This window comes from Chlorocebus sabaeus, chromosome 3 (assembly GCF_047675955.1).
Source record: "Chlorocebus sabaeus isolate Y175 chromosome 3, mChlSab1.0.hap1, whole genome shotgun sequence".
Taxonomy (NCBI): Eukaryota; Metazoa; Chordata; class Mammalia; order Primates; family Cercopithecidae; genus Chlorocebus; species Chlorocebus sabaeus.
Genome location: NC_132906.1, coordinates 88,322,455 through 88,347,780, shown reverse-complemented (window position 1 = coordinate 88,347,780; position 25,326 = coordinate 88,322,455). Strand labels below are relative to the sequence as shown.

The window sequence follows — 25,326 nt, the reverse complement described above, 5'->3', positions numbered from 1 at the left end:
CGCTTCGGCACGTTCCGCGCAGGGCATTGTGGGAAGGGCGGCCGGTGCAGCCGCAGCTGCCATCTTAGGGGCGCCTTGCGCTGTGGCTTTCTCGGTGGAGGTGGCCTTCCTGGCAGCGATAGACGTCGGGAAAAGGCAGAAAGTCCGTTGGCGGACACCTTTCTTTCCTCCGGCCTCGGTAGGACCGCCAGCCCGCGTCCGAAGGCGGAGGCGAGGGGAACTGGCCGCGTGAGGGGCCTGAGGCCAGCGGTTAGAGCGTCGCCCGGAAGGATGGGCCGGTCTCGGAGCCGGAGCTCGTCCCGCTCCAAGCACACTAAGAGCAGCAAGCATAACAAGAAGCGCAGCCGGTCCCGGTCGCGATCCAGGGATAAGGAGCGCGTGCGGAAGCGTTCCAAATCTCGGGAAAGTAAACGGAACCGGCGGCGGGAGTCGCGGTCCCGCTCGCGCTCCACCAACACGGCCGTGTCCCGGCGCGAGCGGGACCGGGAGCGCGCCTCGTCCCCGCCCGACCGCATCGACATCTTCGGGCGCACGGTGAGCAAGCGCAGCAGCCTGGACGAGAAGCAGAAGCGAGAGGAGGAGGAGAAGAAAGCGGAGTTCGAGCGGCAGCGAAAAATGTGAGTGTCCGCGGAGGGATGGACCGGGGCGTGCGGAGAACGGGGCGCTGGGCGAGGGCGTGGGGCCGGGGCGGGACGGCGCGGGCTGGGAGAATGGCGGAGACCGAACGGGGCTGGGGACCGGGCGCGGGAACGGGCCGGAGAGGCGGCGGCGGGGCTGGCAGGCTTGGCTTTTGGAAGGGCTGGGGTGGAACAGACCCAGGAGTTGTCAGGGAAGGAAAATTCGAGGGCTTGAGCAGAGAGGGCTTAAATAGGAGAAGGCGATTTTGGCGCGTGAGAGGAGTGGTGTCCCGGAAGTAGGGGTGGAGTTCGGAGTGTGGTCGGAGAGCTGAGTCGGCTCGTGAGGCCGGGAGAGAGCTGGCCTGCAGATGTGGAGGGTGGTGAGCGTTTGCTGGTCGGCTTGAGAAGAAGACAGATGGGAATTAACCTTTGAGATGCGAATCACAGCTGGCCAGAAGCATTCTTCTATTGAAGCTCAAATTTGGGACAGAACTTAAGTACTCCCGAGAATCATACACTTCAGGTGGTCCGCCAGAAAAATGCATTTTCACTTTAGTGTATTCCTATTGTTAAGGTGTCTGGATTGCATTTTTCCCCTTGAGCCTACACGCTTACCCCTTTCTTGAGATGTTAAAAAAAAAAAAAAAAAAAAAAAAAAAAAAAAAAGCACAGACCAGAAGTGTACACTGCGATGAGTTTTTTTGGCATTTGAATTCACCTGTGTAATCACCATCCCAAAGCGTACCCTTTTTTAAACTTGCTTTCTATTTCTCTAGCAAACACGTGGAGTTTTGTTGTTCCCCTTGCACTGTGCTTCTTCAGAAAACACTGGAATAGTTGCTTTCGTTTTGGCGTTGCTCACCTGAAGAGTAGTGAAAACTAGAGTTACAATGTGTTTCCAAAAATGTCAGCTCTCAAGTATTTCTGGCTGTGAAAGTAGATGTGGATAAATAATCCCAAACTACAGGAACTTTTGGGTTTTAAAGTTTAGGGATTTGTTGTGTGTTTTGCTTTAAGATCGTCATACTTTGATGCTCTGGGTATTCAGTTCCCAAAAACCACATTGAAAAGTAGATTTGAACAGTCCTACTAACTGCGTATTTAACCAGCCATACTTAGTCAGTTTGGTCAGTTCTTCAGTGAATATTTAGAAAGTGCTCATGAAGCAAGAACGTTACTGAATTTGTGATTTTCTCGAGGCGAGTTTATGTGTACTGAATTGTCCGTAGGGTTTGTAGTTTTCTGTAGTTGCGTTTGTGTTAGGTAGATTTTCCAGCACACATACAGCTTGTTTCTAAAATAAAATTACTAAAAGGTAGGACTGGAGCACTAATACTACAGAGGAAGCTGTACCTGGAGCTGTTTTGCTTCCAACATTCCTTTAAAACACATGCAACACTCATTTTTCCTGTACTTAGAACTGTCAGTGATATATATGAAAACAAAGGTAAAGTAATTATTTCAGATTAAACCTTGATTTTGTAGAATCCAACTTTTGGGTCTGCAACAAGGCCCTTAGCTGTAAAGTTCTCAAATAGCTATCAATAGATGGATGTATAAAAAGTTACCTAAGACATTGCTGAGATAATTTCTTCATGTGAAAACAAAGGAGTCCCCCGTAGAGGAATGACTTGCCTTTCATTAGAAAGCTAAGATTTGTAGGAAAAATGAAAAGAAACTTGGTATGCAAAGAATAAATAGAAGCATTTAGCAGGCTTCACATGGATAGCAGAGAAGAAATTCAGGAATGAAATATGGCAAATAGAGGCTGTCTGGTTCTCTGGTTTGAGAGAAGACACAAACTGCCAATAGTATTTAGGAGGGAGAAGGGGCCAGGGCCAGCAGCCACCTGTACCCTAAATTCCTGGGTGCCGTGCAATACGCGTTACTTAATATATTCTAATGCCTTGGAAGCAATGCAAAAGAAACAGTGGAAAGACTTAAGTATTGGAGCTTTGGGAATGGAAGGAAATAGTTTTCAGTCTACATATCCTGTTGGTTAGTTTATTCATTTTACTGATGTTTATTGAGCATTTAATAAGTGCCAGGCACTGTGCTAAGTGCTGTTAATATAAAAATGATTGGCCCTTCTCCAAGAGCTTGATCTAGCTCAAAGACAGATCATTAAATAGGCAATAATACAGTGTAGTAAATTTAGTGACAGTAATATAAACTGTGTAAAGGAAGTATCCTGTGAGGGTGGAGGAGATAAGACTATGACAATGACAAGGCAAGGTATAGGATGTATGTGGAGCACAGAAAAGAGCCTCCTCCCCCAACTCCTGCCAAAATAGGGGAAATGGTCTCAAAAGTGGAATAATCAGGTGACTGTTGACTTAGAACACGAAGTTCTATAAATATTTAAGTCATGGAGTGACTGGAGAGGTAAATAGAGGCTGGGAATCATGTTAGGGTTGTTTTATGTCATGTTAAAGAGCTTGGATTTCATCGTAGAAACAGGAAGGATTTTAAGCAGGTAAATGACAGGGTGCCTTTTTTGTTTTGATTGTTGTATAGGATGGAAAGTAAGAGGTGGGTACAGAAGTTTACACAGGAGTAGTGAGGATGGTTGTCGGAATGGAAAAGAGGGACAGATTTAAGGAACATTCAGGGTATATTAAATGGAATGTGGGACTTCAGAAAAAGAATGTTGATTCTCATGTTTATAGTGTGGCTATTGCAACTCATCTACCAAATGTTTCAGTAACAACCGTGTGGCAGGTACTGGTAAAAATGTCAGAAACTTTGTGAATAGCGGATATGGGAGAGGGAAAGGGAATAAGAGAATGGTGCCTCCACTGTGAGCACTGGTTTTGGATACATTGTACTGAGTTTATCCAGAGTTGATCATGTGAGACTGAAGCCTAGCTAAGAGGGGCTTCTCTGAATGTCAGTGAAACCTTGAGTGTATATGGAATGACCCACGGAGAGTGTGGAGAGAGGAGAGCGGTTCATTCAAGGGACTGAAAGAACCTGAGGACATGCCTGTATTTGTAATTGGGAAGAGGGAGAAAAGCCCATGGTGGAAGCGGAAAGGAATATGGTAAGAATGCATAATGTCAGGTGCCCTTTCAAGAAGTCTACTTAGATGGAATGAGACTGTAAAATAAGAATCAACCGCTGGGTTTAGCTAATTAGGAATTCTTTGGTAAGATTGGAAACCTTATCCACTTACAATTCTGAGTTGTTGAATAAATCACCTACCTCTAACTTCTTGCTTATTGTGAAAATTGGAGATAATATATTTAAAGTAGGTGATACTTGGCATATAATAGTTCTCAATAAGTAATGTTATTTAATGTAACTTACTTACATGGAGCCAGACCAAGCCTGATGAATTTAAGAAGTGATCTTACAAGTTGTAATCTTGATGCTTAAAAGGTAGGCCTTTACATTTTTTAAGACCTTTGCCATCAATTTTGAATAGGCAATTCATATGGTTCAAAATTCAGTTCAAAAGATCTTCCTCTCATCCCTGTGTCCCAGCCATTCAGTGTGGTTCTTCTCACCCCTCCTCCACACCAGTAGCACCATTTTCTTAAATGCTCTTTTGAGATGCTGCATGCATGTTGTATTAACTGTTGAAAAAATAGACAACTGAAAATGACTTGCAGCAAATCAGGAAAATGTTAATGGCATAGTAACTTACTCTAGCCTGGGATGTCTAGGTTCCGATATCCTCTGTGTTCAACTGGATGACAGATAAAGAGCCTTCTAAATTAGAGTGTCTACACTGAACTGGGATCTGTATGAGTGATTCTTAGAGTACTTGGACAGTTCATTGTGAGAGCAAAGAAGAGCTTTTAGGAGAAAATTGAGTATATGAAGCCGCATATTTTTGGAGGTTAAGGCTCTGACAGAACATTAAGGCATAAGACCTAGTTGATGTTAAGAATATGTATTTATTTATTTATTATTTTTGTAGAGACAGAGTTTCAGTATGTTTCCCAGGCTGATCCTGAACTCCTGGGCTCAAAGAATCCTTCTCCCTCAGCCTCCCAAAGTGCTGGGATTACAGGTGTGAACCACTGTGCCTGGCCTATACTTTTCTTTCTTTCTTTCTTTCTTCCTTTCTTCCTTTCTTTTTTCCTTCCTTTCTTCCTTCCTTTCTTCCTTCCTTTCTTTCTTTCTTTTCTTTCTTTCTTTTCTTTCTTTCGTAGTTAAATCTGTGTGCTTGTCTTTGCCTCTCATTTGTCCTGCAGAAACCAATATAGGGTAGTAGTATAGTGCTTGCTTGAGATCATTAGCTTTGGCATCTACGTAGGTTCAGAGAAACAGCTCAGCAACATCCAGTGTGCGTGAGTCCAGAAACTTAAGCTCCTTGTTCTTAGTTGCCACAGTAAAAATGAGATACATACCCATTGCATAGGAATAATTATGTGATTTAAATGATTATATGGTATATAAAGCTTTCGGCACAATATTATATGTTACTTATTAAGTAATAAGTAAATGCTGTTTGCTAATAATTATTAAGCGATTCCTAGAAGTAAGCCCCTAGGATTGAGTTCCTACATTTTAAAGATGTTTTAAAATAATGGTGTCAGTTACTCTGTATGGAGTAATACTCTTAACAGTGATGAGGTGCTATAGCCTTACTGTTTTGTTTTTAATCGTTAACATTTTAAAGTTCATCGTGACTAGTCTTTTTAAAATACCTGAGAGCACAGATAAAGTAGAACCTAGTATTACACCATTTCCATTGGAAACCTGGAAGATCTTGATTTAATGCTTTCATCAGTGTAGTATATTATTGGCAGGAGAATGGACATTCAGCAGAGAAGCATGAGGAAAACATTAGAGAAAAGAACATCATGAGGGTGACAACTATGGCAAGGGTTTTAAGGAGTGAATAGGCTGTTAGGTGATACCTATTTTGCAAGACACTAATGACCCACTCAGGAAAGTTCAATGCCTTTTATGGGAGTAGACATAATAGTGGTTATATCATTGATCATGATGATAAATTTGCCGTCAGTAAAGATGAACTCATGCTTAATTCAGTTGTATATGTGCTCATTGGTTTGCTGAATTCAGTGTATGGCGAGGCTATAAAATTGAGCTTTCCATCAGCACTGGTTCTAAAATTTGATTTAAAATTTTTTTTCTGGTTACTGAAGTAGCATTTTTAATTTTACCAAGAAAAACAGCGAAGTTATGTTCTTGCTAACACTTGAAGGCAAACGGTTTTGCTGTGGAACCCAGAACCCTGCCTGTCGCAAAGCTTAGTTTTCATGTTCGGATGCCTTTCAGTTCCTCCAGGAACAAAGGGAGATAAGCAGCTTTGTGAGAAACTGCACTAGGTCATTCATTTCTCATTCTCCAGTGTTTCAGTTGAGCATGGGACTTTCCACTTGCGCCCTCCCTGTGGGCTATAAAGTCGCTGAGCTGTAGTTAGTTTTGACTCCTTAGCAGCATAGCAGCCCACGGCCTGCCTGTACTGCCTGTTATATGGGCCCTCTGGTTTGATGTCATCCATGGAAATAGAAGCAGGGAACTGACAACATTCTGATTTGGCTTTTGCTGTAAGTAAATTTATTTGGCTCATTTTCTGCTTACTGGCCAAAGCTATGGAAATGAGGCCCTGTTAGCCACTGCACTTCTGCTGAGGGATGGCTTGACTGCCAAAAATAACCTTGAGTATTTATCAGTTCTCTTCCACCTTCCTCAAATTCTTAAGTTGGCAACTTTTTACTCCTAGGGCCTTCTTTCTACTTTGTGTGGAGTTTTAATTGGAACTTTGTTACATTATCCTTTTTTTTAATAGTACTATGATCCACTTAGTATTGCTGGTTACAAGTCACATCGTACTGGCTTTGAAATTTTAAATATTAAGTTTCTTCTTAGGCTTCTCTACATTTACTAATTTCAGAAGAACCAAGTAGCAAAAGTGTGTGTGTACACACTTTATTATGAGAAATTTACATATACACAAAAGTAGATTACTATTATTATTGTGTACTCATTATCCAGATTCAACAGTTGTCAGCCTTATTTCATTGATTAGTTCTCTTTCCCTTTGGATGAAGTAGAGAAACAACATTTTATATTGAAATGTGGTTTAATTTCTATTGAAGTTGCCATCTGGTTTCCTTTGGTGATTGATTTTTTTGGTGTTGGGGAAGATACCTGCTCTCTTACTGAGCTGCTGTAGATAAAGGCTTATTGAAACCACTCTAATACTGTATTTAATTGGAAGTTAAGGAAAAGGAGCATAGTTAAGTCTTAGGCTTTCATACCTTTTTTTAAGAAAACTTAGTTTTGAAAGGGAAAAGGGAAATATTTAAGAAACAACAACAGAGTCCTGAGAATGGGTGTTGCAAACATCTAGGACCTTAAAGGTACTTTCTCTAGTACCTACTGTCTCCTTGACAGAAGAATGTAGAGGATAAATGTAGAAACTGAAATGAATCCGATTGTTTAAGACACATTGGTGTTAGTGTGTTATCACTGTGAATAAGTAACAGGGGTTGAAAATGAGAGCCCTTGGGTGAGAATTGAATCATCCTGAAGAATAGAGTTAAGTTGAAGTGGATTGGGGTATTTAAAGGTCACTTAGAAATGATAAAGTCTTTACTAAACAGGTAAATTGAATGACTCTTATATATATGTATGTCAATTGAGTCATCAAAAGATAAAGGTTGTGGGTTTTATTTAATTTTGAGAGTTGTGAGAAAGTTGGAACGTGAATCGGCCTCTGAGGATTTAGATTTACTGCAAGAGCCTCCGAATTTATTCATTCAGCACAAATTATTGTCTCAGAGTTCTATTAAGTAGAAATAGTGTGAACAATGTATGCAATATAAAAATTTTTAGTAGTCACATTAAGAAATCGATGAAATTATAGTGTATATTTTTATGCAAAATATAATTTTTAACACACAATCAAATAAAAATAGGAGATCATTTGTATTCTTTTTCTTCACGCTAAATTTCAGTTCGGACCAGACACGTGACCAGTGGCTGTCACTGAATATCATTGGTATAAAATGTACAGAATTTCCACAGTGGTGCCTTGATGAATGTCAGTAATTTCAGCACAGCATTTTATTTTGAGTAAATTGGTTTATAATATCAAAATGGGATTGGAGTAATTAAAACTGTAGTATCATGCTTTATTGAACTTTTTCTGGTAATAAAAATATATTTTTATCCACTTCCGTATTTCTAGAGGAGCTTTTAATTGAAAATCAATTAGCAAAAGGAAGAAAAGACAGTAGGAACTATACAGCTAAAGAACTTCAGTTCAAAACTTAAGTTGGTCATAATTTCAGTAAAAACTACGCACTATTACTCCAGCAGTCTGAATCTCTTCAGTCTGTGTTTGTTCTCTCTTTGCTTAGCGGGAAATAAATTCAGCCAGTCTGAGTTGCCTGCTGCGTAATTTCTGCTTACTACTTTGTAGCTCAGCCCCAGATGAAGGGATTGGCAAATGAGCAAATCTATATATTTTAACGACTTGTCCTCTGATTATAAAGTCGATAACAAGTAGTTTTCTGTGTCAGATTTATCGTTCCTAAATTAAAACTAATGAATTAGGCTTTTTGTATATACCAGTTCTCCTGTATTTAGAATATGATAAAGGAAAAAAAGATTTTATATTCATTTGAATTTCTGTATTAGTTAACATCTTGGCATCTGTCATTTCCTTAAATGTGACGTGGAAATTCTGAAAAAATCACTGAATAATATCAGGCTCAATGGCTTGATAGACTTAAAACTAGTTTTGTTTAAATTTATAGTTTTAAAAATAAATATCTAACTCGTTTTTTTCGCTTTGTTTGCTAGTCGACAGCAGGAAATAGAAGAAAAACTCATCGAGGAAGAAACAGCACGAAGAGTGGAAGAATTGGTGGCAAAAAGGGTGGAGGAAGAACTAGAGAAAAGGAAGGATGAAATTGAACGAGAAGTTCTCCGAAGGGTGGAGGAAGCCAAACGCATCATGGAAAAGCAGTTGCTCGAAGAACTCGAGCGACAGAGACAAGCTGAGCTTGCAGCACAAAAAGCTAGAGAGGTAACGCTCGGTCGTTTGGAAAGTAGAGACAGTCCATGGCAAAACTTTCAGTGTTGGGTTCTGCCTCCTGCTCAGTTCAGAAAGAGATGGAATACAGACTATCTAATTCCTTTCTCGTCTAAACTTAACATTGCTGCGAAAGTTAATTTTTTAGCCTATTCAGAAGTGCTGACTGATAACTTAAAAGTTGGAAGCTTTCATAAAACATATTCAAGGATACTTTTTGATTTAATGGAACTGGCTATTTGAGAAGTGTTTGAAACTTTTGCCATGGCTGCAGGACTTACATTCTTTTTTGGGAGGATGGTGGGGAGACAGGGAGTGGTAAAGGGAAAAGGTTAAAAATCCACCTGTGGTTGTATATTCTTCTATTCTATCACTCTGTTACCTAGACTGTGAGAGGCTTTTGCCTTCAGTCAGATTAAAAAGAGCAGGGCCTAACATTGAGTGATAGCACCTGCTTTGATAAATAGGTTTTCTCACTCTTCTTTTTTTCCTTCTTTTATCCCTCACTCCCTCCCCTAAACCCTGCTTCAGCACAATGGACTAATTCTAGCATTCCGATCATAAGGCCCTCCATTTTCCTAATGTGTTTCAAGGAATCTTTTTAGGAAAAATATCCAGATTATTTATCCACTTTTTTTAGTATCTACTAACAACTCCTTTTTTTCTCTAGAGAGTTATGAAGGAACAGGTTGTCCTTGTCTGGAGTCAAGCTAAACACATGATTTGTTTTATCAGCAGCTGGAGCAGAAGTTGAAAATGTCTTTCTGTGAGACAGTAATTTGCTACTGAAGCTTTATAGCTTGTTTGCACTGATTACTCCAGGATCCAAAAACTTGGTGAAAGTCACTGAAACGCTCAAGGCAAATTAATTTATAGCCCTGAGTGTCTTATCACCATAGTTTGCCTACTGAATATGAATCTAGTTGGTGTGTGACGTAGGAAATCCTGTAGTTGTTTTCTTGAACTGAAATATTTGACTCAAAATAATTAAGACTCATTGTCATTTTTCATCTTGGCATTATTGTGGACAAGTTGACATATTAAATCTCTTTGCTTTCTGGTAAGCTTAGCTTTTAAAATGCATTTTCCCTTGTCCTGTCTTTAACTAGATATGCATGCTTATTTATAGTGGGTTTCACAGACTATAAAATTGAATGTATGAAATTTTTATTTATATCAGTGCTTTTAATAATGAAGATTTTTTGGAGTAATGGTGCTGTCTTGTAGCGAGTTATTAATCATAGTAAGATTTTTTTCTCTTCATTTGCTTTTTTGTTTCATATTAACAATTTTTTTTTACACGGACACAACTCTCTGACAGTCTTTCCAAATATTAAAATCATTTGAATATGTATGCTGTGATCTGAACACTGCCCAAGCCATCAAGCAGTCTTCATACAGTTTGCATTATAAAATCTCATTAAATTCTCCAAGAAAAAATAAGTTGAAGAATTTTATTTCCTGATCATGCATCCCCTGGATTTCTGAGTTTCAGTTCAGATTGTAGATGACAATATAAGCTGCCTTCCGAAATTGTCAACATCTGAATGTTAAGTCCATTTTCCCCATGGAAGAAGCCCGTAGTTCCATGAAGTATGGATTACCATTTGTATTTTTCACTAACAGTAAATGTATTTTTCTTATTAATTGTTTGCCTTAGGAATGATGAATTACATTTTTTGTTCCTTCTTACCATAAACATCTGCATTCCTCAGCTCAGCCTTCCTTGTATGTTGTTTCTTTATAAATGGTTGAGCTGCTGATGCAGGTATTGCCAAGCTAACAGTACAAATCATTTTAAAGAGGAAGCTGGCGCGTATGGCAGCCGAGGAGCACACTCTGCAGGACACTGGACAAGACAGTAAATATTCAACTTTTAATGCTGATTAAAGGAGTATAGGTAAAGAATACGTAGGTATACATAATTGGTGAGACAAATATTCACTTTATTTATATTTTATATATTATTTTTTTAATTTGGTAAATACTATCCAGTTTTGTAGTTGTCCTTGTTGATTTGTGTGATATTAAAGTATTAGTAATAATTGCCAGGAAACTATCATTAGGGAGGGTTTAGTTGGTTGCTGTTTGGACTGGGAGGGATGATTTAAATTTAGTGCTAGAAACCAATTTTAGTGACTGCACAGTTTATCATTTGTCAGACAGAAGGTAGCTATAAAGCTACCCTGTAAGTCATATCAAAAAAGTTCAGAGGAAGATTAGTAAATATTTATCAATAAAAATAAACATTTTGTTTTTCTAATATCTTAACATATCCTCCCCTTTAGGAGGAAGAACGTGCAAAACGTGAGGAGCTAGAGCGAATACTGGAAGAGAATAACCGAAAAATTGCAGAAGCACAAGCCAAACTGGTAAGTGTAAAGCATTGTGTGAAAAGTGTTTTGTATTTGCTTTATGTCCTTTTTTCAGATTTTGTGGACTTTTGTGCTCTATAATTTGACTTATTTTTGAGGGGGTTCTGTGGACTAACTTTAAAGGCTTTTTGAGTCAAGGATAGAAACAATTGCGATTTTTACTTCCAATCTGGACAGAACTCCAAAATTTGCAGAGATTTTAAAAAACAAGTTTTCTGGCGAAATTGTTTTGTTCTGTATCCCCAGTTTTATTTTTCCTAACCTCGTTCACATTTCTCATATGCCTAAAAAACTAATAGCAACAACAACAAAAGCTTGGGGTATATTTAAACCACCTGTAATATGCAGCATTTTATTTGGTATTAGTTGGCTTGTTACCAGGAGTAGATAGTATTTATTTGATAGTAAGTGCACCAGAATAATTTCCTATTCCTAGTTTATAATCTTAACAAGAAATACAGTCTCTTTGGTAATTATGTAATATGAAAAGATAGGGGTGAGGGGAAGCAAATTGTAAGCTCCAGTTACATGGTATAAAGAAATTTTGTGGTTATAAATGCACAGAAAAATATCCAGGTGGGTCTAATTAGTTAACGGTGGATCCCATTGAAAGTGGGGATGAATAAGAATGTAAAAAGTTAATATGGGGCAGTTGTTTCTAGAGCATCATCTTCTTAAAGATAGTGTCCTCTGGATAAGAGATAAGACTAGAAATATTCCACATAACTTAGTGAGCATGGCACAATGGATTCTTGATAAATATCACCTGGTATTTGTGAAGGCCATAATGGAATCTATTGGAAAGCCATAATCCACTTTCCCAAAGAAAATCTTAAAATCTGCTACAGTCGAAAAGGCAATAGGAATGTGAAATGGATGAGTCATTCTAAGTTACATTGCTGCATGCTTATGAATACATATGTGATAACTTTTTTTTTTTTTTTTTTTAGTAATTCCAGGATTCCATGTAAGGAGAGAACCTCAGTGCAGTTAGGAAGAAGAGGGAAAGTGTACAATCTGAATTTGAAGTTAGAAGGTTGAGCTTTGAAGGGTTAAAATACACTCTGGTTTCCTCTTTTGTGGATGTTTCAGAAAAGAGGAAAAAATATGGTTGATAGTTAAATCATTGAAGCAAAATTATTGAGCAGGTGGAACTAGACCTCCTTTTAGGACATGTTAGAGAGACTGGATAGCTGTGCTGGGTTCATTACGTGGGTGGCCTGGAAGCTTGGTGTGCCCTGCCAAGATCTTGATCCCTTCTGACCCTGTGGTAGCTAGGGATGGCTTGGCCTCCTTACATTATTCTTACAGTCCTCTGTTGTTTGCCCACATGAAAAATAAAAATATGACTTTTGGTGTGTGATCACTGGAAAAAGTATTGGTAGTCATAACATAATGCTTCTCAAATGGTAGTAAGTGCTCAGTTTTTGTTTTTTAATCCCAGTTTGACTCAGACCTCTATTTTGCAAAATACAATTAAGATGAATTACTAGAAACATGAGGTCATATTGCTGTAAAAACTTCTAAAACACTTATATTGATTTGTCCTTGTTGGGGATTGATTAGTTTGTAGATTGTAAGTGGTCTATGGGCCATGCTTAACATGAGCACTTTTCCAGATCGCACAAATTTAGATTTGATCAGAGTGACACTGTTCTCATTTTGTTTTGTTTTTGAGATAGAGTTTCGCTCTTGTTGCCCAGGCTGAAGTGCGGTGGCGCAGTCTCAGGTCATTGCAGCCTCCACCTCCTGGGTTCAAGCTATTCTCCTGCCTCAGCCTCCTGAATAGCTGAGATTACAGGCACCCACCACCATGCTCGGCTAATTTTTCTATTTTAGTAGGGATGGAGTTTTACCATGTTGATCATGCTGGTCTTGAACTCCTAACCTCTGGTGATCCACCCATCTCCACCTCCCAAAGTGCTGGGATTACAGGTGTGAGCCACCACTCCTGGCCCAGAGTGACACTATTCTGATGGCATGCTTGTGATAAACTTCAGGTAAAAAACATATCTTAGGGGAAAAGAGGCTTGGATTTGAGAAAGTTGAGTAAGAATTAGAACATATTTAACATGTTTGCTTACAGTGTTCAATAAAGTTGGAAGCATAGTAAATTGGTACTGGAGATTTTTTTTTTTTTTTTTTATAGAGTCTCCCTCTGTTGCCTAGGCTGGAGTGCAGTGGCACAGTCTCGGCTCACTGCAACCTCCCCTTTCCAGATTCAAGCAGTTCTCCTGCCTCAGCCTCCTGAGTAGCTGAGACTACAGGTGCCTGCCACCACACCCAGCTGCTTTTTGTGTTTTTAGTAGAGACGGGGTTTCAGTACGTTGGCCAGGCTGGTCTCGAACTCTTGACCTTGTAATCCGCCCGCATCGTCCTCCCAAAGCGCTGGGATTACAGGTGTGAGCTACCACGCCTGGCCAAGAAAAGTTTTTTATTTGGTTCTATTGGTAGTCATATGCTGGCAGGAAAAGTAGGGTATTCTTTGTGTAGGAGGAGACAAAAAATGTATAAAGATGGCAAGGAGGTACACATTGAGGCCCACTTATACTTTTATTGCCTTATTCCCTCCCTTTCCTCTCAGTTTTGAGCACTATTCTTTAATCTTTGTGTATGTTTGTTGGGAAATATGTAAAATATATTCAAACTCCTATTAAAAGTACTTGATAGCATATAAAGCAAGAAGAATTAGAAACATTCTGGCCTCTAGAAAATGATGAATGATGAAGGATGATCAAAGGTAACTACTAAAATCTTTATTGAGAAAAGCAACTTGATGAAAAAGTAGACAAGCCATTAAGTGCTTTTAAATAATTTAACACATTTTGGAAATAAGGACGACTCCAAAAAAAGTTTGTTACTATGGAAATATTTGGTAAGTGGTATAGGTAGTGTGAGATAATGACATAATTGCCCTAGGTGGCCTGGGAAACCTTCCTAGAAGAGGTAGTCCCTTGAGCTAGGCCCTGATGGATAGATGGAAATTCTATTAGGAGACGGACAAGAGTATGAGGAAATGAAACAGGGCAAAGGCCTTTGGGGTAGTAGAATAAAACAAAGGCAAGGGCGTGGAAACTTGAGATACTGGAAGAAGTAGCTGTAGTAAAGTAGTGGCCATCCAACCTTATGTGTGCTAAGAAGTTTGTGTGGCAAGCGGATTACAGAAAAGACAAGTTGATAATGAAAGTACCCTGAAAGTGGGGAAAGAGATTTCTTAAACATTTTAACTGAAAAGATAATACAATGATGTTACAGATCAGTAAAGACTAATTTCCTAATTTAAAAGGAGATTTGTGCACAGGTAGGATGAGAAGCAACTACAACAAATTTCTGAAAATGTATCTCAACCTCAGTAGAGACGCAAAGAAATGTCCCCCTCTTTTCTTTTTCCTTAATAGAAATCCCCTAAAGCCATTGTTTTTCACAGTGTCCTGTGTTGGCAAGGTTATGATACAGAGACCTCTTTACCTGATGATCATGAGAATTTAAATGGGTATAGTGGTTTCAGAAGACAATTAACAGTAAATCAGTAAATATTAAAAAACTTTAATTCTGTGTCTAAGAATTTATCTCATGAGATAGAGTCATTTACAAATGAATTTACATACAAAGATATTCTCAGATTATTTAAAATAGAAGTGTCCATGTTGTTTAATTAATTATTATTATACAATGGATTTTTCTGTAGCCAAAAAGTATTTGATAATTCAGGGGAAATACAAAATAGAATGGAGGTAGCTAAATACAAAATTTATATATCCAATATGATCCTTTTATTTTGAGAAACATATACTTGTACATTTTAAGAGACACACAAATAAGCCAAAATGCTAAAAATAGTTATCCTTAATTGTTAGTCTTATGTGTAACTTTATACTTTTCTTCAGTTTCTACACGCTACAAGTAATGTATATCACTTTTTTGATCACTTACAAATAATAGTAAAGAAATTAAAGTCATACTTTTGATTTTTTTTTTTTAATTTTTTTTTATTATACTTTAAGTTCTAGGGTACATGTGGATAACGTGCAGGTTTGTTACATATGTATACTTGTGCCATGTTGGTAGCCTCTTTTGACAAAAGTTCACAGATTGAATCCCGTAATGACTGATAAGGAATGTGATAGCCTAGCCACAAGGAATGTGTTAGCCTAGCCACACGAGCTCACCCATATATGAAAATCATTGTTAAGTGCTCTAGTCCATGGCTAGTTACTGTTTTTTTCAATTCCACATTGTGTACCAAGATATTTGGTTTGTCAACAGAGACAAAAAAAAAGTATTAACCAACAGACATACTTTATTTACAAAGTAAAAGCATCCAAATATGACTTGATTTGGCTTTTTTTCAGATTGTTCTTTGTTCTTGAGTTAGTGTTGGCAACACATAACTATCTTTAGGTATTTGAAGGGTTGGTAATACAATGGAAAATTTTAATTTTCTTTTATTAAAAATAGTGCTTAAATTTTTTTGAAGTCTTCTCCATGGTGTTTTTATGATGTGCCTTGGAAAGTCTCAAGATACTGTTCTGAAATGTGTATGAACTTTACTTTTTTGGAGAGGGAAACAGACTTAAAAATTGGGGATAGGTTTTGCTATAGAATAAAATACTGTTCCAGAAGGTTGTGTCAGCAGGAGGAAGAAATCCTCAAACTATACCCTTGTCAAGATGTTAAAATACAAACCATGCAACCTGGTTAGTGAATCTGGTGTAAGCACCTAAACTATGATAATAGACTGATAGTTTTTAATAAAATTGTAGGTAACATACTATACTGGTCAAAGGAAGGACAAATTACTTTTGATGGGAGACGGGGGTGTTTGGGGTTTTAAAGTGTATGCAAGTTATACATTCTAGATTTACAGATCTCTTTACTAATGAAATAGTTTTCTTCAGTTGCCAAGTTCATTGTGTTATATACATACCACTTTGTATTTCACCAGTTTGGTATCTCAGCAGTTTGAGAGAGGAAAATATAGTGCCATGTTTTAAAGTTGCTTATATATCAAATGTGTACCACATACATAAGTTTAAAATTAACCAGAGTGTGCTTTGCAATGGAGAGATGGCTCTGAAAAATGTAAGCAGGGATTTCTTTTCAATGAGTTTGTATAGTAGGCTGAAAATTCCCTTCTGTCCTCTCTCCATGAAAAAGAGTCTATATTCTAATGCCTGGAATTTGAATGTGCCCATATATGACAAGGAGGGTGGGGCTTTTGCAGATGTGATTAAGTATCTGCAATGGGGAGTTTATTCTGGATTATCTGGTGGGCCTTAAATGCCATCACATGTATTCTTAGAGAGGCAGAGGGAAATTTTAGCATATAGCACAGACAGGAGAAGAAAGCTAAGTAAAGACAGAAGAGAGAGATTTGAAAATGTTGGCTTTGAAGATTGAAGTGATGTAGGCTGAAGCCAAGGAATCTGGCAGCCACCAGAAGCTGTAAGAGATAAGGAGCAGACTCCCCCCTAAAGACTCCAAAAGGAGAATGGACACCCTGCTGACACCTTGCTTTCAACCCAGTGATACTGATTTCAGACTGCTGGCCTCCAGAATAAATTTATGTTGAGCTATTCAGTTTGTGGTAATATGTTACCTAAAAATGTGGAAGTGGTTTTGGAATTGGACAGTGGGTAGAGGCTCCAATTTTGAGTCACATGATAGAAAATGCATACATTGCCTTTAAAGACTGTTGGCAAAAATACGGATTTTAAAGGTGTTTCTGGTTAGGGCTCAGAAGCAAATTAGGAACATATTATAAACTGGAGGGAAAGAGATCCTTTCTATAAGTAATAGAAAGCTTGGGTGAATTGTGCCCTACAGTTGTGTGTGAGGCAGAACTTAAAACTTTTTCGTATTTAGCTGAGAAGAATTCTAAGGAAGTGTTGAAGGTGTAGCCTGGTTTCTTCCTGTTTATAGTAAAGTGGCAAGAAGAGCTAAATTGAAGAATGAACTGATAAGTATAGAAAGAACCACCAGCACTTGATGTTGGGAAAATCTCAGTCTATTCAGATGGCAAAAGATGTTCACTGTTAGAAAAACTGGCTCTGGAAAGAAGGCCAAGGGTATTGCTAGACAACCTTTTGTTTGTGTTGAAGAAACTATGCATGTAACTCATAGGTTCCCGTACTATCTTAGTAAAAGCCAGAAATAGATGAGATTATCCAGGAAATATCTGTGGAGAACCATGTTTAATGATGTGACATGTAGGGGACCTCCAAAGTTTCTGAGAATGTTGTTTCAGCAGAAACTGCCAACTGGGACTGAAAAGGACACATGACACGATGAAGGAAGGTGTTTAGACTCCTGACAGAATCCGCTCTCATAGGAAAGATGATGTGAAGACAAACACAGAGATTTGAGGATATTGACCTTGGAGTTAAGTGTCCACATACCAAGAAACCTTGGCAGCCACCAGAAGCTGGAAGGGGCAAAAACGTATTCTCCCCTAGAATCTGTGGTGGAAGTGTGTCCCTGCCAACACTTTGATTTTTGTTCCAGTGATACTGATTTTGGACTTCTTGCCTCCATAATATATGTCATCCAGTTGCAGTTTGTCACAGTGGCCACAGGAAATTAACACAGTTGGAAAAAGAACAGGGTATCTTGTTGTAGAGTGACCATTTCTATAAGTTGAAATGGCACAATACTTAGGAAAAATAAGCCACCAAATGTAAATGTCAAACATTTTAATTTGAAATGAAGTTTCGGATAAGTCAGGTAAGGATTTTCGGAGAGTGAGAGGTTTTTTAATGATTGGTAATATAAAAAGCTGGTTGAAGACCTTATGTTAATGTATTTGAGACAGGAATTTTAAAAATAAATTTCTGGACATGAGTGAGTGTATTGACATTGTGAAGGATGGGTTTGTAGGACACAAACTGAAAACACGAAGTCACTGAAGGCCAGTCAAAAGATGGGGTCTTGAATCACCAAAGTAGCAGTTCTTAGAAACTGTAAGGGAGAACTAATAAACTTGGTGAGTGAAGAGGTATGAAAAAGTGGAGACGCAGGGTGGGGGGAGTCTGTTGTAGGAACCAGAAAAGACCCTCCTGATGTAATCATTCCTAATAAACTAATGCCAGGTATCCCCAGGCATTTAAGGAATACTTAGTGCACAAAATAGTGAATGACTAAGACAGAAGAACTGGTGAAAAGAGAGAATGTAGAATACAGAACATTAAAAGAGCCACATCTAGATAATACCTTTATTTGTCAAATTTTAGAACAGAAAGTATAAAGAAAATCCCGAAGGCATCAGATTTTTCTTGGCAAAATTATACAGTGGTCTCCCCAGAGCTCTCAGGCAGTGCTTTTTGTACATAATACTGCATACCAAGCTCAACCTCAGTCACTTCCTCCTTTTGAAACAGTTGTCTTCACTTCAGGTAACGTGGAATCCATGGAGATATTATCTAAGGTTGAAGTTTCAAGAACGATTTAAGGTTATAAATGTCACAAGAGGGGAATTAAGAATAAAAGGGGGTAAAGGGAGTAGGTGGTGATATGAATTTAGATGGTAGCTAATGATATCCCATAATGATGGTTTGGCATAAATATGTTGTCACAGGGATGGAGGGGATCCTTGTGTTTCACCCTTCTGTTATTTAACGTCGTACATGGAATACCTTAGAAAAATTTACTAAGTGTCAGAACTAATCGTATCAAATATATTTTTTTCATTTTTATTCATTGGTTATCTAAAGTGGGATATACATTTAAAAAGTTATATGGAAGGGAAGATGAATAAAGGAATTAAAATTAGAAATGGCAGAGTGGAGAGTGGATCAGGCTATTTATCTTGGAAGGTTTAAAATGTAGAAATCACATTTCTGAATAGTGGCATAGTTTCTAATTGTGCTGTTTTTCGTCCATTTCTATAATCACTCTTGATAAGAAGTATTTATATGTTTGGATTTTTAAAATTTTATAAAGTTATGTATATTTCAAATGGAGAATAGATTTCAATATCTCTGCTACAGGAAATATTGCTAAGGACTGCCTTGATTAAATTTATAGACAGTTTAAGACGGAGAATGCTTAGAAAAGTAATCTTTATAAAATCAGTAGATTCTCTGGATAAAGACGGTAGGGCAGAGGCCAGGCACGATGGCTTATGCCTGTAATCCTAACAATTTGGGAGTCCACGGCGGGCGGATCACGAGGTCAGGAGATCTAGATCATCCTGGCTAACAAGATGAAACTCCGTCTCTACTAAAATACAAACAAATTAGCTGGGCGTGGTGGCACGTGCCTGTAGTCCCAGCTACTCCTGAGGCTGAGGCAGGAGAATCACTTGAACCTGGGAGGCAGAGGTTGCAGTGAGCCGAGATCGTGCCGTTGCACTCCAGCGTTGGCAACAAGAGCGAGACTGTCTAAAATAAATAAATAAATAAAATAAATAGGGAAGAGGTTACTGGGAGGGGTAAGTAGGCCTTTTAACTATAATGGAACATTTTATTTTTGTGTATTTCTTCTCACCAGTCACTCTTTAGCTTGGGGTACAAGGTTGAAAGCCACCTTTGTGATATTGAACAGGGTTATGGGCATAATGACTAGGAGGGTCTGCCCCAGTGTAATGGTTCTGGTATTGTGGATGTTAGCTTTCTCCTTGACCTCCAAGCTTTCCACTACATAATCCTTGTGAGTGAGTTGCTTAGTAGTATTCATCTGTATAAATATATCCATCCCCACCCCCCCAATGCAAATACTGCTTTCTTGTGCATAAATGTGAAACAAGCAGGAAGAGGAGCAATAGTTGTATTCTCTGGTAAGTAAAGTCATCAGGAAAGAAAAAGTTACTGCAGAGAGAGGGTAGGATTTAGGAACATAACCTAGCAAATAAGGTATGGGGTCATACCACGCTTACAGATGGTGGATGAACAGGACACCAGCTTTTATCACTTGAGAGGCTATATTAAAATGAGAGAGGACTGTTTGTTTGTGTTTGAATAGTCTTTTCTGTTTTTGTCAAAGTGTAATTAAGATTTATGCTTAGTTTAAAGCCATAGTAGAACAAAATACCAATGTTTGTGTATAGATAGTATATTCACCTCATTTTTAAATAATTACATTAAATACTTCTAGTAGGCACTGTATGCCTAGCACTGGTGATTAACATTGTTGAGCCGTAGTCCCAGAGAAAATCACCTCCTCTGTACGTACATACATACACATTTTTGCCTTCTGTATTTGTAGACCTAAATGAAGAAACTTGATTATTTACCCAATCTAAAGTGCAGAATTAGTATTTTCTCTGAAGGAAGTTGCTTTACTTTAAAAATCTTGTTTTTTATTAGGCAAAACGATCACATGGTTCAAATTTTATTTTTTTAGGAAGAGAAACAGTGAAGTCCCTTTACTTCCCCCCAACCCAATCCCCACATTCCCAACCCCATCTCCAAAAGGTGTACTCAGTTATGAGTTTTTAAAATCTTTTCAGAATGTCTGTAAACGCATATTCAGGCAGATACAAATGCATAATATTTTAGTTCTCCTTTTATTGCACAAAGGTAGCATGTATACATGGAACTTATTTTTTTCATTTAACAGTGTAACTTGGAGATTTTTCCATTGCAGAACATAGGGACCTCCTTTTTTCCTCTCTTTCTTGTTTTTAACAGCTATACAATATTCTGCTTTATATATCTTTAGTAATTTATCTAATGTACCCCATATTGGTGGATATTTGGGTTTTTTCCCATTCTTTCTATAAACCGTGTTGTAATATGTAACCCTGTAAATATATCAGTTTCGCATGGGTGTAAAACTGGCACATTGCTGTACAAGTATATAATGTAAATTCCAGAAAATGTACTTGCTGGCATAAAGTATTATGAAGATGTAATTTTGATAGTGTCAGAGTGCTGTTTATATGGTAACATATGTGTGTTGGTCCAGTTTTTGCTGCTATAACAGGGTAATTTATAAAAATTCTTGGCTCAGGGTTCTGGAAGCTGGGAAGCCTAAGAACATGGCACAGGCATCCCGTGAGGTCTTCCTATGGTGGAAAGCATCACATAGCGAGCAAGCTAGACAGAGAGGGCCCTAGAGCGAGAGAAAAGTGGTAGCCAGACTAATGTTTTTATCAGGAGCCCATTCCCACAGTAACCAACCCACACCCCATTCGGGTGATAATAGAATTAATCCATTCATGAGGATGAACCCCTCATGGCCTAATCACTGCTTAAATGTCCCACATCTTAATACTGTTAACAATGCCAGTTAATTCTAGCAGTGAACTTGGGTGACATTGAAACCACAGCAGTGTGTTGTCACACTTTGAATTTCTGTCTTATAGAGTAAAAAATGGTATATTTGTAATGTTCATTAGATTTCTCTTACGGATTAAAGTTGTGATGTTCTGCTTTGTGTACCCTCACTCTCCAGGACTCTAGTATGCTTTTCTAGGGTTGAGTTAGAACCTTAGAAGAAAGTGAACCTGAGTAATTATATTGATAAAATGTTTCTTAGGCACACGCACACATGCAAAGAACCCTTATTACATCTTGATTCAGTTGCACACACTAAGCTCTTATCCCAAATTTGTGGTGATTTATGAAAACTGGATAAAGTGATTGGCATATGAATTCACTAATGATGTCTGGAAGCAGGTAATTCTTTGTGTTGTAATATCAGTGACAGCCTAAGGAAGAGAGTGGCTATTTGAAATAGATTCTGATGTACAGGTAGGATTTCCATAGAAGGAAAGAATGGCATGAGCAAAAGACAGGGGAACAAGATAGAAAGGAGAATTTAGAAGAGGAGTAGAAACAAAGCTGGAGCCAGCTTATAGAAAATCTTAAGTCTTGGAGAAACATTATACTTTACGAAGTTAAGCTGTATGCCACGGACAGTGGATATCGTTGGAAATTTGAGGACACGAGTGAGCGAGCAATGGTCTAGAAAGGTGAGTCTGGCAGTACCGTGTAGGATGGGTTGAAGGACATACTGGAAACGGGCGCCATTTTAGATGCACAAAAGATATGTGGCCCTAAACTGGCATGCTGGCAAAAGAAATGAAAATAAACTCTAGTCAGAGAAAATAAAACAAAAATTAATAAACTTGACCGAAGAAGGAAGAGATGAAACAAAGCTATAGAATTTGAGTGGCAGAAGAGAAAATGTAAAGGGCAGATTTATTTTAAGGATAAAGTGGAAGAATTTAAATCTTAAACGTGTTGAATTTTGAAGCAAGTCCTAGGTCTCCCAGGTGGGTGTGTCCAGTAGCTAGGTATAAACGTAGCATAGGAAAATGGTTTTAGAGAGCTGTGTTTTAAAGATACATTTTAGCTCTCTGTTGGATTTTCCACCTGGGTCACTTGCCAGATTCTCTCACAGCTTGTAATTCTGATCTTTGTTATCTCTGACCCTACTTGACTGCTGTTGATTTGTTCCAACACTTGTCTTTTAGTCTATGCCACATTGCTGTCTAAAGTTTTGTATCCTTTTCTTTTTGCTACTTAAGATAAAATTTAAACATTTTGTGTTGCATAGCGGAGTCCTGTTACCTTTTCCATCTTCCTCTGCCATAAAGCCTATAATCCAGTCACATTACACTTTATTTAAAAAAAAAAAAAAATATTATCATTGGAGACTAAAGAAGTGATTGTGTGGAAAACCTTAGTGTGTGGCATTAGAGAATGTATCTAAAGAGAACATTTTTAAAGGAATTAAGTGAACAAAATAATTTATTTAAATAAAGAGAAAAGTCACTGAATTTGATAGATTTTGACCATACAGAAGATAATTTTAGTAGAATAATGGAGATGGAAGCAATGATCTAAAATTTGACTTTGGATGGGAGGTATAGGTAGGCAGCTCAAAGGATGCAGTGAATGTTTTAAGATCACAGAAAGATGGAAAAAACGATAAATCATGATAACTGATACTAAAAACTCCAGAGTTAGAGCATGCTTTCTCAACTTTGACACTGACTAGATCATTCTTGGTTGTGGGAGCTGTCTTCTCCATTATAGGATGTGTAGCATTGTCCCAGTCTTCTACCTGCTGGATGCCAGGAGCCATTCCCAGTTGTGGCAGCCAGAATCATCTCCATGCATTGCCTAATGCCCCCTTGGGGAGGGGATTAAAATTGTGCTTGGTTGAGAATTGAAGATGTGTATATGGTATCTATCTCTAGGAAGCGTGAGAAGGGCCTGACTTCGGTAAATAGGGGAATCTGTAGAAGAATGCAGGAAAGAGGTCGCTTGACATGGAAGGAGTTGAAGGCACTGCAGGAGTGGAATCAGTTATACCAGTGTCCCTTTGAAGTTCGATAGCACTTTATAGTTAGGTCAGAAGGTTTTCTAATATTTTTCTTCAGGTAATTGGGTCTGTGGTGTTTCTTGGTTGTCTACTGATACTATAATATAGTCCCTTTTTTTTTTCAGCATGATTTGACCACACAAACAAAAAGCTCCAGTGGAGATTTTTTCCTGTGTTTTTGTTTTTTTGTGTGTATGTATGTCCTTCTAACTATAAATATGGTAATTGGTAGATAACCTGCTCTTTGAGTAAATCGGTGCCTTGGTTTATAATTAACAATCTATTAATCTGGTAGACTGAAGTTAGAGATCAAAATAGGTATAGAACAAAATCTGTCATGATCTCAACATGTGATTTGTGGAAATTAATTTCTATTTCCCAAATGTATAAGTGCTTTTCCACAATTTGTTCATTTGTTTTCATTAAAAATGAAAGAAAATGTAGATATAATTAATAAAGAGTTCTCTTTTAATTCTTTTTTCTCTACCACTTAAACTCTATGACCTTAGTCAGATTTTATGACATGTGCCATTGTGTGTAAGTTGTCACCTCATAAGTACAATATTGAGAAGGCATGGAATTCATAGAAAGTCCTTGTTTTTACTCCCTTTTTTTTGCATTTGCATTAAAATTTTTTTTGTAGATACACAACAGACACACCTATTGTGGGGGTACATAATTTTTAATACATTTCTATAATTAATGTTTACTTTTAACTTTCAGGCCGAAGAACAGTTGAGAATTGTTGAAGAACAAAGAAAGATTCATGAGGAAAGGATGAAACTAGAACAAGAACGGCAACGTCAACAAAAAGAAGAACAAAAAATTATCCTGGGCAAGGGGAAGTCCAGGCCAAAACTGTCCTTCTCATTAAAAACCCAGGATTAAATTGCAAACTCTGAACTTTTTACAAAGAAAAATGGAAAAACTTTGTATGGTAGCTTCATGTTGAAGTGGTTTTTTGTTTTTGTTTTTGTTTTCGTTTTTTTAATTTGTAAAATCTGGAAATTTAGCTTGTTCTAATAGGGGCTATGCTCTGCAATTCCCTTTTTTTTTTTTTTTTTTTTTTTTCTCTCTTTCCTTCCACTAAGTCAAATCCTTATCAGATCATTGTTGTCTTCTAAAGAGTGACATATTTTTCACCTGTTTGGATTCTATATTAGTGGTCTGAGGAAGAGCAGATCACATTGTAAAACTATGGATGGTCTGATAAGGCTTTTACTGACCCCACTGACTTCAGAGTTATACTCTGCTACATCATAATGCTGGTTTTGCTGACTTTTTGTTTTTTTATATATTTATAAAAAAAGAAAAAGTTGGTGATTGCATTGGGAAATTCCCAGGGTATTACTGGACCTATGTGGTGTATTGTTAAACCAGTGTCCTTGTGATACTGTTGCTCTTGATGTTCCTGATACAGGTAAGGAAACAGTTGGTCAACTCTGATACAAAGTACATATACAGTTCAGTATTGGTCTCTGTTCAGTTTGTTTTTATTTCATTGACAAACTCAAACCAGCATTCCCCATTGTGTAAATAAATGATTTTGCTGAATAAAGTAAAGTCTTAAATTCATATGTTGAAGCAATTTTTTTTAAAGTTATGTTAAGTCTTAAAGAGGGTGGTTCACTTTTTGATGGTCAACCATTTAGAAGTCTTAGAACTATATTTCCTTTTGTTTATGCTTTTAACATAGGGTTCATATGTACATCTAATATACTTGTGAATTAGTATTTAATGGCTATTTTTACAAATATCAACTTTATGCTGATAGAGCATATGGCATCAGTGTTACCTTTAAGAAAGACTGACAACACCCAGAAGATTTAAATTCTCTAACCTGTGCCTCTGTTTTAGGATATAAGTATTATCACAAATTATACTTAATAAAGGCTAGAAAATTGCTTTTAAATTATGGAATCTGAGATCATTTTAGAGTGGGCCATCAGAAAGAACTTAGCTTTATACTGTCAAAAAAAAGGCTAAGATGGTCAAGTCATTTTCATTGTGTAGTGTACTTGCACGTTTATTTTTAGGACAAACA

General features: G+C 37.8%; 1 protein-coding gene across 1 annotated transcript; it reads left to right on the top strand.

The window, feature by feature from the left end:
- The first annotated feature begins 36 nt into the window (after positions 1-36).
- ARGLU1 (arginine and glutamate rich 1) lies at positions 37-24,857 on the top strand. The gene is made up of 4 exons (XM_007960855.2): positions 37-617; positions 8,406-8,631; positions 10,926-11,009; positions 24,006-24,857. The coding sequence occupies exons 1-4, from the start codon at positions 271-273 to the stop codon at positions 24,168-24,170; spliced, it is 822 nt and encodes a 273-aa protein (XP_007959046.1). The 5' UTR covers positions 37-270; the 3' UTR covers positions 24,171-24,857.
- Positions 24,858-25,326: the final 469 nt, after the last annotated feature.

Bases quoted from the DNA above. Each gene is read 5' to 3' on its own strand.
- ARGLU1 (XM_007960855.2), top strand. From the start codon at position 271: ATGGGCCGGTCTCGGAGCCGGAGCTCGTCCCGCTCCAAGCACACTAAG. The intron at 618-8,405 runs GTGAGTGTCCGC...TTTGTTTGCTAG, and splicing joins TTCGAGCGGCAGCGAAAAAT to TCGACAGCAGGAAATAGAAG. The intron at 11,010-24,005 runs GTAAGTGTAAAG...TTTAACTTTCAG, and splicing joins CAGAAGCACAAGCCAAACTG to GCCGAAGAACAGTTGAGAAT.